The sequence below is a fragment of the Besnoitia besnoiti genome, chromosome I (genome assembly GCF_002563875.1).
Source record: "Besnoitia besnoiti strain Bb-Ger1 chromosome I, whole genome shotgun sequence".
Taxonomy (NCBI): domain Eukaryota; phylum Apicomplexa; class Conoidasida; order Eucoccidiorida; family Sarcocystidae; genus Besnoitia; species Besnoitia besnoiti.
Window position 1 is genome coordinate 2,032,828 of NC_042356.1, and position 12,610 is coordinate 2,045,437.

The 12,610-nt window shown below is 55.0% G+C and overlaps 3 protein-coding genes across 3 annotated transcripts; 1 reads left to right on the forward strand and 2 right to left on the reverse strand.

Annotated features, from left to right (window-relative positions):
• Positions 1-409: 409 nt before the first annotated feature.
• BESB_003020 (uncharacterized protein) lies at positions 410-2,229 on the reverse strand (the record flags this gene model as incomplete). Its single annotated transcript, XM_029359057.1, has 3 exons — positions 410-542; positions 781-1,151; positions 1,525-2,229. The coding sequence occupies 3 exons, from the start codon at positions 2,227-2,229 to the stop codon at positions 410-412; spliced, it is 1,209 nt and encodes a 402-aa protein (XP_029221970.1).
• Positions 2,230-3,905: 1,676 nt separating this feature from the next.
• BESB_003030 (orotate phosphoribosyltransferase) lies at positions 3,906-6,087 on the forward strand (the record flags this gene model as incomplete). The annotated part of the gene is made up of 3 exons (XM_029359058.1): positions 3,906-4,232; positions 4,830-5,148; positions 5,870-6,087. The coding sequence occupies 3 exons, from the start codon at positions 3,906-3,908 to the stop codon at positions 6,085-6,087; spliced, it is 864 nt and encodes a 287-aa protein (XP_029221971.1).
• Positions 6,088-7,665: 1,578 nt separating this feature from the next.
• Positions 7,666-12,346, reverse strand: BESB_003040 (von Willebrand factor type A domain-containing protein; the record flags this gene model as incomplete). Its single annotated transcript, XM_029359059.1, has 4 exons — positions 7,666-7,789; positions 8,090-8,159; positions 8,505-11,993; positions 12,256-12,346. The coding sequence occupies 4 exons, from the start codon at positions 12,344-12,346 to the stop codon at positions 7,666-7,668; spliced, it is 3,774 nt and encodes a 1,257-aa protein (XP_029221972.1).
• Positions 12,347-12,610: the final 264 nt, after the last annotated feature.

Here is a 12,610-nt window from a genome sequence, read left to right on the forward strand (position 1 = left end):
TAGAAGCGCATTTGTGCCGCGTAACCCATTACGCGTAACTCATACACAGAGCTACCAGCTACTCAGTGTGCGCCAATGAGCTGTAGACTGACGTTTCTGATTTTTTAGCGCTTATCGTTATTGAACAAAGTCCTCTTGCTCTAGCCTCGCAGAAGCAGCCAGATATCTCAGCACTCCTGTTGCCGCCGCGGGGCTGTTGTGGGGAGCAGCGCGAATCCTATTTAGGGTCATTGCTTGCAGGAATGGAAAGCGTGTCACTTGAGTTCCTCCTCTAGGCAGCCGTGCAGACCCTCGCATCGGAAAAAGCAAATTTCTCTAACCTCCCCGAGAGATACACGACAATCGAAGTGAAGCTGGCGCAAACGCATTCTTTCGTGATCTGTCGCTTCGGAGGCGTAAACACGTCTCTTCACGCGTCGCCACTATCCACCGCTCCGTCTACCTGCTGCCGCGCATGCTTGCGGGCGAGGCGTCGAGCTTTCTTGCGTTGGAATTTTTCTTTCCGTCGCCGAATCTCCTCTTCGTCGACAGCAACGCTCCTCCTGCGCGCCAATGGACACCCAGACACAAATTGCGCGTGTGTGTGGGCGCGTGCGGGAGGCGGCTAAGCGCGTAGACCGCCCTCGCGTGTCAGCTTGATGCAGTGTGCGTGCATTCCTCGCGACTTTCGTTGTGACGCCTACCGTACAGGTTGAGCTGATTCAACCGACGAGGCAGCTAGGAACTCACAGACTGCAGGGAAGAGCAAGCAGCCGCGCCCACAGGCCGTGACTTGTTTACCTTCTCGCTCTCTTCTTTCTTGGGTTTGCGCTGCCCTCGTCGTCGCCGTCCCCTTCGTTGTCTTTCTTCGAGCTTCCAGGCGCAGCTGCTCGCCTCTTCTTGCCGGCAGGGCCCTCAGCTCTCTTCTGCGCTTCAGACGAGCCTGCCACATCCTCTTCATCGTGTGAGCGTTTTCCTTTTTTCTTCTTGTCGCTCTTTGCAGCTGGCGCCGCTGAAGCGGATGCTGCGTCGCCGCCTGCACTCTCTTTTCTCTTTCTCTTGCTCTGCTTGGCGATCGGCGCCAAGTCCACGCCACTGTCTCCGCTAGCTTCCTCGCCCGCGCCCGACAGGCCGTGCTGCCTCTCCCACTCTGCCTCTCGCCGAAGATGTTTCTGTACAGTGGTGCAGCGAGCGGAAGCAAGAAAAAAAATCACATACATCAGTATATATATATGAGCATAAATAAATATTTATACAGGAACATGCGTAGATAAATGTACGGGCTGCCGCACGCGCTGAGCAAGCCGCGCAGGCGCCTGCGCAGCTGCTGCGCTCAATGGAGCAGGGCTTTCTGTACAAGTATGTATGTATGCTTAGATGTATATATATATATATATATATGTATATGCAAGTATGTGTACATGTACATATATATATATATATATATAGTGCAGCGTACGCGGGTGGAGTGGACACATCGGAAGATCTGCCACGGGGGCACTCCAGCATTTCGCGTGCTTTGGGATTTCTCAGAAGTCAGTTTACTTTGGACTTGAGGTGCTGCTCGAGGTCAGCCTCGAAAATGAAGATCTTCTTGGGGCACAGTTTGCACTGGAAGTGCCCGCGGAAGTTCTCCGGGGCAGCGTCCTCCTCGTGTCTGTCCTCCGGCTCTGCGCTCTCCTTGGGCGCCGCGGCGAGTTCCTCCTCTGAGGCGTCGTCGTACAGCGCAAACTCGTCTTCGTCCTCTGTGTCTTCCTCTTCGTTTTCTGAGGGCTCTGCCGGTCGCTTGTTCGACAGCTTCTGCTCGTTGCCTCTCTTGGCTTTCTTCGGTTTTTGCCCAACTGCGGCGCGGCCTCGCTCCGTCTCCTGCGCGAGGTCGGCATCGTGTCGCTTCATCGCCTTGACGAACGAGCGCGGATCTGTGGCGTACATCGCGGCCGCCCTCTTGATCAACGCCAGTCTCGCTTCCGCGTCGAGCGCTTCCTCTTCTTCGTCTTCCTCCTCCCCCTCTTCTCCGCCGCTGGTGCCGCCCTCCTCATCCGAAAAGACCTCGCGCCTCTGGAAGCGCTTGCGCTGCTCATACTCCTCGTCCGCGTCTGAAGACAAGTCTGAAGCGCTTCTCTCCTCGCTGCCAAATCTCTCCCGCCCCCGCCGCCTGGTAGCAGAGTCCTCGCCTTTGCCGCCGGGCCTCGAGGTCGGCCGGCTGCCCCCGCCAGAAGCGAAGAGGCCGAAGACGGCGCGCTTCAGCATTTTCGTGGAGGAGGAACTGCGAGAGCGCCCCAACAGACGCAGCGGCAGGAAGAAGGATCCCCGCAAGGCCGCGGAGACAACAGAGCCCTGAGAACGAAACTTCGACGCGCAGGCAAGCAGGCTTCAGACCCCTACAGCGGGTCTCAGAAAGGGACAGGCACTCTCAGCGCCCTCGCAGCAACGCCGTGACGCGCACGAATGATAAACGAAAGAAAGAATTCCTGGTCTTGCGGCCCCTACCCCACAGAAAAAGCAGACTGACATTCACAAGCTGGGAAGCGGAGGATGGGGGCGGCCCAGCCACGAGACTGAGAAAGCGCCCTGGCCAGGGGAGGAAGCTTAGATGCCTTGTTTGAGACTCCGCGGAAAGGCGTGTTACACTCTTTCAGGTTGGCGACACGAAGAGGCATACAATGCTTGAAAGGGGCTGCGAGTTTAGCAGAACTTTCAGCTGCTTGAACCGCTGCGTAGCAGGCCTCATGTGCCCTGAAAATGCATGCACGCCCCGGCCGAAGCGGGAAACCTGTGAAAAACCGAAAAAATCAAACAGTCTACGGAAAAGTCCACCTGGACAAAGAATCGACATGCGGTTGATTCCTCAGAACAGTAACTGAGGCGGGCGTTGGAAAGGTTCTGGCTGTCCAGAGGGCATACACTGGAGGGAAAAGTTGCACACCGCGGGGCCAGCTGCGATTCTTCGGGGGAATCGAAGAAGTTTTTCTTGCAAGTCGCCGCATCGACGTGGTATTCCGGTGTATTCTGCTGCACATCCGGCGTTGTATGGGTAAACTTTCGATTTTTAGGCATTTTCCGCTGTGAGAAATACTCCGGCACCCGTGTGTCACGCTTGCGCGAATACAGTCCCTCGAGAGCGGGCCGTCCATCGACTGACGCCTCGAATTTTTTCATCTCAGCCCAACTACTGGGCTTCGATTTCCTGTTCCTGCTTCGCGACAAGCAGATGCAAACTCGGCGTTCTTGCGCCCTGTTCACCTGCTAGTCTCGATCCTAGTCCTCTTTTCGTGGCGTCGTTCTTCTTCGCCGTTTTCTCTACAGCACTACCCCCTTCTACGCATTTTTTTCCAAGGTGATGAGAGAGGAGTGTTGGCAGAGGAGTGTTGGCTTTCGAACTCGTGGCTTGTGTAAAAGCCACGAACGGCTGTCTCTGTTGTGAGCGTCTTGAGCCAACGGCGTATTCTCTGCTACGAATTACAAGTCGTTATGCAGCGCCGCCGCACGGGTCATCGTTCCCTGTTGGTGTGATTGCCGTCGCTTTCTTCGAGTTTTTTCCGTCTTCTCGTAGTTGTCACCGTGTGCGTGTCCATGCTGTTCAGATTTGTATTGCGGTCTGCCGTTCCCTCCTCTTCTGTTGCTGTATCGGACTCGGTTCTTCTGCGTGCTGGTCGCCGTTTCCGCTCAGCGGGTCGTTCCCGTTGTGTTTCAATTTTGCGTTTCCGTCCCTCTAGCTTCCCGTTGGCGTTCTACGCACCTGCATTGTGGAAACATCCGTGAAGTCTCACTTTTGAATGTCGAGAGGCACGCCGGGATGGCTGCAGAGATCGACGAGGGCGTCGTTCCAGCAAGCTTCGCAGTGGATCTTTACCTGGCGTTTTCGTGTGTGGCTGAATCCGTAGGCTCCCACAGGATTTCCGTCTCGGTCACCATCACCCGCCGAAATGTCGCGAGCCAACTCCAGCGCAACTTTGTCGAGTTCGACCTCGCGCGCGTTGAGCCGCGTCCTCGCGGGCCCTCCAGGAGAGACGGATGAGCACGAAGGGCGCAAGTTGAGCCAGCCGCAGAAGGAACTGCTGTATCTCGCACACAACCATGGCGCGCTCAGGTTCGGAGAATTCAAACTGAAGAGCGGGCGGACGAGCCCCTTCTTCTTCAACGCAGGGATGTTTGGCAACGGCGAGGCGATGGAGCTCATTTCCAAGGCGTACGCCACCGAAATCGTCCGCAGCGGAGTCGAGTTCGATCTGCTCTTCGGCTCCGCCTACAAGGTGAGCGGTGGCCGTCTACGCCTAGGGCTCCGCTTTGCAACGGCTTTGCTGCGCATTCGCGTTGTCAATGTCCCTCCCCAGCTGTCTAATTTTTGTGGAACAGAAGTATATTGTTATGCACCGTGTACGAGCCGATTGTGTTGAATGTCTCTCTTGTCGGCTCGTTTGCTCGCGCGCATGGGACTGCGTAGCGGAAAGAATGATCCTAGGGGGCCTCGCCATGTGTTGTTGGGTTCTTGGCGCCTGAGGGGGCCTTTCCCTCATTAACGTAGCTCGATTGTCCGAAAGTCGAGCTTTGAAGACCCGAGTGTTGATACGGCAACGTGTTTTGACGCCACGTGTAGTCAGTGGATGGGTCCTTATTTGGGTGTTGATTGTGACTTGCTCGATTATTGTTGGTAGTGGTATTCCACAAGCGACTTCTATCTTATATGGGGTAGATTAGCTACTATTGTATATCTCACTACCGGATCGGTTCTCTGCGTATACTAAATTTCAGCCGCAGACGCTCCTTCGAGGCTCGCGGCCAGGGAGTGACTAAGTGGGTGCTGGGTCGTAGGCGAGACAGCTTTCTTTTTCCCCCGCTTTTTCTCGCAGGGCATTCCGCTGGTGGCGTGCACAGCGATGTCGCTGAACCGCGTGTACTCCCGCCCGGCGCCGTTTATTTACGACCGCAAAGAAGTGAAAGATCACGGGGAAGGTGGCAATCTCATCGGCGCACTGAACGAGCTCAAACCGAAGCTCATTCCAGGAACAACCGACCAGTACCGCCCGCCGCGGGTCTTGCTCATCGACGACGTGCTGACTTCGGGGACGGCGATCCGCGCCAGCATGAAACTTCTCAGAGAGCTGCAGCCCGACGTCGAGGTCGCCGCCATATGTGTGATGCTCGATCGCCAGGAACGGGTTTCCGAAGGTACGCGAAGAGCCTCAGCTCTGCCAGGGGAGGGGAGGTGGGCGGGGGCCGGGGGGGGGGGCGGGGGGGGGGGGGAGCAAGATGTGGGCAATATCGTTCAACGAGACTGCAGCTCGGCGCGCTCTGTGTCGACGCCCTCGTTAGACACGCTATCGCTTGTGCAGCTACATGTATTGTCGTCGGCATATTCAGTTGTATCTTTCGGATATTTTTATCAGTGTACTCGCATGGATAGGGGCGCACTTGCGTCTGGACGCACCACCGTGCATGGGAGCGAACCCTAAACTACATAGGCACGACGCGGTTGCTCATTTGCGCCTCGCCCGCTCGTTCCAAGTGCTCTCAGTTGCTTTGTGACAGAACGCAGTTACAGCGCAGGATGTAACGAGGGCCTCGCATTCGCTCAGGACATGGACTAGACGAATCAATGGTTTTGGGCGAGCTTGCCACTGTGGCATAGGGGCATGGAAACTCACTCGTCCAAAGCAGAACCTGGGCTTCGGAACGCAGTTCATCTCTCGAAAAGAGACGACTATCTTCTCGGTTCACTGCTCGCGGAGGAAGAATGCCGAAGCCGCTGGCGGGAACTCTCCTTAGCCGCCGGTCGGCGCGCTGCGCACAGGATCTTCGATGATGCTAAATATACCGTGCAAAGTCGTCCAGCATGGCGCAATATTCAGAAGAAAGCCGGTGTTTTATGGGTGATGCACTGCGCATTCAGAGTCTAACTTATCTGCTGCTGAGCAACTGGCGCTGGACTGCAAGACCACGGTGCTCTCCGTCCTCAACATAACGGATATGCTTTTGTTCCTCGATGAGCTGATTTCCTCGGGTGATGACCTCGAGTCGCGGGCGACACTGCAGAAAGCTCGAAATGATTTAATTGAATATCGCCGCAAATATGGAGTTACAGACGAGCTACCCACAGATGTATTGTAAGGCGTAGAAACCGCGTACTATGTATGTGTATGTGTCATCACAAGACGCATGCATTCCTGTCATTAAAATCATCTGTTTCTTTGTTAAGGCGTTTATCGTACGCGATTCGCCTCGATGGCTTGCGCCTTTGGCGTCGTGATATTGGTGATTCAGTGGATGGGAACGAAGACGCGAATTCAGTGGATTGGTCGGGAGTGCGGTGTTACAGCTCAGTTTTTTTCGCCGAGGGTCCGCGCAGACGCTCTCGCACAGCTACAGGCTATGCTGGTGTATTGAACGGAAAATCGTTAACGATGCAGAAATTTTTTAGATGGGAATCCACGCGTCGACATAACGATCTGGGGCAGTGTGGACCGGTCGGCTGGATCTGCCCGCGCTGACCATGAGCCATAGATGCCGTCTGATTCTGCGACTTATGTGCTAGAGGATTTGCGTCTAGTCTGCCCCCGGTGTGACGTGGGTCTTCTGAATGCATCCAGCTTGCTTCTCTGGTACCACTTACGCGTATTCGTTGTTGCCGGTGCTCCAGGAATTGCAGCGGCGGCTGTAATGCTTGCGAGTATGCACCCGTGATGCGAAGTTTCGGTGTTAATGGGTGTGGACGCGTTAACCAAAGCACCTTCCAGCTCTAAATAATCTACGTATCTTAGCGGCGAAGATCGCGTGGGCAGACATATAGCGCAAATAGATCAGTTGCCACTAAGAGTACGCTTCGCCTCACAATCACCTCAACCAGTGTTGATATGTTTCTTCTAAAAAGCATCGTCCGCTGTGCAGGCACGCCCGCGGTCAGGCCGCAGGTGACTCCAGGGGCTTAATACATGTCAGAAAGACTATAAGGGTCAAACAGTCTCGATCGGCACCTGAGCACTCAGACGTCACTCTTGTGCTACCCGCTGAAACACCCAAATACCAGCCATCTGCTGACTACGTTTCGACCCGCTAGTCTGTATGAGGCATTGCGAGCCCCTGCGCATTACTGATGTCGAGACCCTCGAAAGACCCTTCTTTCCGATCGACCTGATTAGCACTATTCTTACAGGTGTCGAGGGTTCGTGCACATCGGGCTGAACGGGGTGCTGTCGTGAAGAGAGCAGACCACTATGAGATGCTCCGTATATCAGAGCACAGACGCAGTTGTACTTTCAGCTTCGAGCGAAAGACCACGATATAAAGTCCGTGCAACCTTCGAACGGCAAAAGGCTGGCAGCGCCCTCTCACCTGACGGGTATACGAATCACGCGCGGAGGATGCGAGGTTACGGTTCGCAGTTCGACACCAGTTTAGTACCGGATGGCACACTATCTGCCACCCTCCTTTAGAAACTCTGTCTCCTACAGACTCAGACTGCAACGGCGATCACAAAGTTGCACAGTAGCCAAGCTGCAGCCTCTCACATACGTCGTACAACAAACGTTTTGCGACAAGCTCATGACGGCTCGCTTCAAATAATCCGACCAGCTGTCGCAGCGATTCAGCCCGACAGATTAAGCGCCTGTATAACAAGGCTGCTTAGTGAGCGGCGTAATTGACGACTTGAAGCGCATGTAGCGAACCTTCGTGACGAAGCACGCCAGATCACATCTCATCCACGGCAAACATATCATCATCAATATCAATGCCTATGTCCCGCTCTTCCAGTCCCTCCTCCTCTCCGGCGACCTCCTCCGCGCCAATATCCCCCGGCGCCTTAGCTGCGGCTCTGCACGCAAGAAACAAGCACGGGAACAAGAGCAGCTTAGCACCCTTCAGCTCAGCGAAGTTGCGCACTACGTCTGAATGTAGCATCATAAATCTATATGCACGTATGTTCTTTGTTCAGAGTTGTAAACAATATAGTATCCGCAAATATAGGGTACCGTGGTAAAGATAGAGCAGCTGCTGAATGTTGACGTGCGCGCACACCCCATCCACAAAAATGAGGGGTTGGGAGGTACTGAAGCATATTCCAATATCGTGAGACAGCCTAGACTGAAAACAGCGACCTCTCTGCAATTCTTACCCTCCAGCACCAGCAAATGCATACGCTCCGCCTCCCGCAGCTCCAAGCAACAGAACACCTCCAATAACGCCTGCAACCACACGAAGACACAGCGGTATTTTTCCATGCCTGACCTTTCACAAGGAAATAGATAACTCTGCCAGAATGGATAAACCGCTCAAGCACATGTCGCTTGGAGCAAGCTCTACGTCATCCAACAGCGGGACAGTCCAGTTTGTACATTCTCTGACTAAAACAATCGTTAGCTCACAACCGAATCTTCCTAGTCGGATGGTTACGCGTTTTGTTGTTCGTCAAATCGCGCTGACTCCCATGTGTCGCTGACGTAGTGCCGTCAGGTTTATCCAGTTAAAACCGTCCCAACGGCGAGTGTAAGCCAGCTGTGGAAAAGTCAGAGAAGCTATTCTGTGCCTACCTCCGGCGATTGCAGCCATGGGGACTCCTTCTTCCTCTTTTTTCTCTTTGGTCGGCTCTTGGGGGGTTTCGCCTGGGAACACGCCTGACGGGGGACCTTGTTCTGTCGGGGGCACAGGCGTAGGTTCCTCAGCACCTTCACCTGTGGGAGGCAGAAATCCTCCCTGGCCGGGTGGAACCTCGGTTTCCGGAGGCGGAACTGTCTCTTCCGTGGGGGGCACTTCCTCGCTTGGCTCCTCAGGCACAGGCGGAGGCACCACTCCCTCTTCTCCTTCCGTCGGTGGAACTTCCTCAGCAGGCGGCATCTCCTCTGCCGGTGGCATTTCCTCAGCGGTTGGCGGCAGCTCCTCAGCTGGTGGGAATTCCTCAGTTGGTGGATGTTCCTCAGTCGGCGGAAGATCCTCCGCAGTTGGTGGGACTTCCTCGGTCGGTGGACGTTCCTGACTCGGTGGAATCTCTTCAGTTGGAGGAAGCTCTTCCGTCGGGGCAATCTCCTCTCCTGTTGGCGGCAGCTCCTCAGCTGGAGGGATTTCCCCGGTCGGCGGAAGTTGCTCACTCGGTGGAATCTCTTCAGTCGGAGGAATCGCTTCCGTCGGGGGAATCTCCTCTCCTGTTGGCGGCAGCTCCTCGGCTGGTGGGACCTCCCCAGTCGGCGGAAGTTGCTCACTCGGTGGAATCTCTTCAGTCGGAGGAGGCTCTGCCGTCGGGGGAATCTCCTCTCCAGTTGGCGGCAGCTCCTCGGCTGGTGGGACCTCCCCAGTCGGCGGGAGTTGCTCACTCGGCGGAATCTCTTCAGTCGGAGGAAGCTCTTCCGTCGGGGGCATCTCCTCTCCAGTTGGCGGCAGCTCCTCAGCTGGTGGGACCTCCCCAGTCGGCGGAAGTTGCTCACTCGGTGGAATCTCTTCAGTCGGAGGAAGCTCTTCCGTCGGGGGAATCTCCTCTCCTGTTGGCGGCAGCTCCTCAGCTGGAGGGATTTCCCCGGTCGGCGGAAGTTGCTCACTCGGTGGAATCTCTTCAGTCGGAGGAATCGCTTCCGTCGGGGGAATCTCCTCTCCAGTTGGCGGCAGCTCCTCAGCTGGTGGGACCTCCCCAGTCGGCGGGAGTTGCTCACTCGGCGGAATCTCTTCAGTCGGAGGAAGCTCTTCCGTCGGGGGCATCTCCTCTCCAGTTGGCGGCAGCTCCTCAGCTGGTGGGACCTCCCCAGTCGGCGGAAGGTCCTCTGGCGGTGTTACTTCCGCAGTCGGTGGGAGTTCGCCAGTAGGAGGAGTCACCGGCACCGGCGGTCCACTCTCTTCTGGTTGGAGCTCGGGTGGCGGAGCGCTGGTCTCCACTTCGTCACAGATTTCCTCAAGGTAATGCGGCAGCTCGTCAAGCACTGAGCCAAAATCGGTGAATTTTGCGTTATGGCAAGTGTCAGTCCCCTCCGGTGTACACCCCGCAATGAGCCGGACCTCTGAGCGACAGATCTCGCGGCCAATTCCCAGCACTTTGAGATGCACGTTCTTAAGACTAAAAATGCGTCCAAGGACATCACGCAAATGGTCTTCATGTGTTTTATATTTATATCGGTTCCACTGGTTTACGCACCCGTCCGTGGTAACTAGCAGCAACCGATGCACGTTGTCTGCGTCGCCCTCGTTTCGCGCCTTCATGGAAGCGACGAGATCTTCGTAGGCTTGTTCTAGTCCCGCGGGAGTATTCGTCCCTCCATACGGTTGAGGGAGGCTCGATATGCGTTCCGTCAGCCTCGCTTCTGTCCACGCGACTGAGTCTTTAAGATGCCAGTCTGATCGTGCTGTGTTCGAGAACCGTACAACACTCATGTGGCTCGCATCCTCAGCAATACTCAAGGCAGCTGCAAACGCCCTAGCGATTTCACGGGTTTTCTTCCAGTCAGTCCTGCCGATACTGCTAGATCCATCAAGGATGGCTACAGCATCGACTCTTCCTCTTTTGCACGTGGTGCTCGAAGCTGGTGGTGTCTCAGGTGTTGGTGAGGGTATTTCGTCCTCTTCTTCTTTCCCTTCGCTTAGTTCTTCACATAGACCTTGATCAAGGCGTTCGAAATCATCTTTTAGAGACTCCCAAGAACTGAGAACTACATTCTTGCATGGGCTACCGGAGCTTTTCGGACCACACCCGGCAATGAATCGCAGCTCGTCGACACACACGTGGTTTCCTATACCCAGCACGACTGTGTGCAGGTGAGGGATCTTATTCAGGTTCGCCCTGGCAACGCGGTAATGGTTTTCCAGGCTACCGTGTTCTTTGCCGTATATGTCCGCGCACCCATCAGTCGCAAGCAATAACACACGTTCCTTGTGGGGGTCTCCGGCATGCTCCGTGCTCTCCTCCAGGGCTCCCCTGAAAATCTCATATGCGGAATCGAGGGACTTTGGAGTGAAAGTGTTACCGTTCTTGAACGGAATGCGGGACAGAGCTTCTTCTGCCTGGGACGATCCGAGCGGGGCACCGTTCAGCGCGCGATTGACGGTGACATCATCGCTGTAGGTGACGACTGCTAGTCTGCTTTGACCAGCCGTGCTATCCAGTGTCTTTCCAAATTTCTTAATCATCTTCAGCAGATCATGCCATCGGTCAGGACCAATGCTCATCGAGCTGTCTAAAACAGCAACTGCATCAACATTTTTCATTCTGCACGACCGCTCCTGGCCGTGCTGTTCATCTTCAGTAGGCGGTGCGAATTGATCCGATTTATCCGGTTTCTGTTCTCCATCAGAAGTACCGGCTTCCTCCTCAGGTTCATTCTCGTGTCCGGGCGTGAAGGTTTCGGGCTGTTCACTGCCTGGCTGCGAGACATCTGTATCACCACCGTCAGTGCCAGGTTGCTCCTTCTCCACCTCGTGACCGCAAGCCTCTTGTAAATACCCCTTCACATCTTCTGGTATTTTATCGTAGCTTACGAGCTTGACATTGCGACAAGAATCGGCGCCTTCTTGACCATCGCAGCCTGCAATTCGCTGAAGCTCACCGCGACAGACCTGATTCCCGATGCCAATAACCAGGGTGTGAATATTTTTGACATTTTCCAGTTTTCTGAAGGCGCTGTCGTAATGATCCGAAAGGCTCTTGTGGGAAAATCTGTCGTAATAGTTGGCACATCCATCTGTTGCCACTATGAGCAACCGGTCAACAGTTTCATCGGCAGCACGATATGAGCGTTCGAAAATACCCACTGCGCTTTCCAGAGCGGCCGGTGTGTTTGTAAAGGAGTTCATCCATGCCATATTGGTCAAAGCATTCTGCGCATGATCTAGGTGATATGCTCGGTCGTCGTTGAGGTCCCAGTTAACGTGAGCCACCTGGCCATACGAGATGACACCCGCGTGCGTCGTTTCTCTCCCAAGGTCGAGGTCACTCAGAATACTGGCTCCTAGATGCCTTATTTTCTCCCAGTTGGCAGCCCCGAGACTCCCCGCACTGTCCAGCACTATGACGGCGTCGATTTTAGAGCCACATGCGCGTGGAGCTGCGAACACAGACCCATCACATTCAGTGGCGCGAATTCGTTCCCATGTCACATACGACTTACTATACGTTTGTAATACATCGGACTCTGAGCTCACGTGCACCACAGAGCGCAAGGCATTGAGTTGTTTTCTGTGAGGCAGACGGCTGATAGCGAACGCAGAAGGATGGCAATAGGCAGAGCGTGGCTTCGGAAAGAAGTGCTGTTGAGGGTCTCGCCCGGCAGCTGTTTACTGATATCGCCTCTGGCGCAAAAGTCTTACCTTCCCGAAGAGATCCAGAGGTGGCAATAGTGCCCCCCAAGCAAGCTGCCGGACCCCATAGGGCCAGCAGCAGCACTCGCCATCCCTTCATAACGAAAAGGGGTGAGCGTAAATCACGCAATAAGGTTCCTATCCGCTGATGTGGAAAACGTCGCTTCTGCTGGCACCGCTCGGTAAGCAGAAGCAAGAGCAGGGTGGAAACAGAAAATGAAGATTGTGCGTCAACGTTTATAAATGCGTATTTGCGTGGTCACAACGACGGGCGATGCGCCTCGGCACCGGGCTACAGCTCTTTAGTTGGGGAAACTACTCTATGCGAACAGTGAGTGCTCTGTGAGCACAAAGGGCTGCTTTC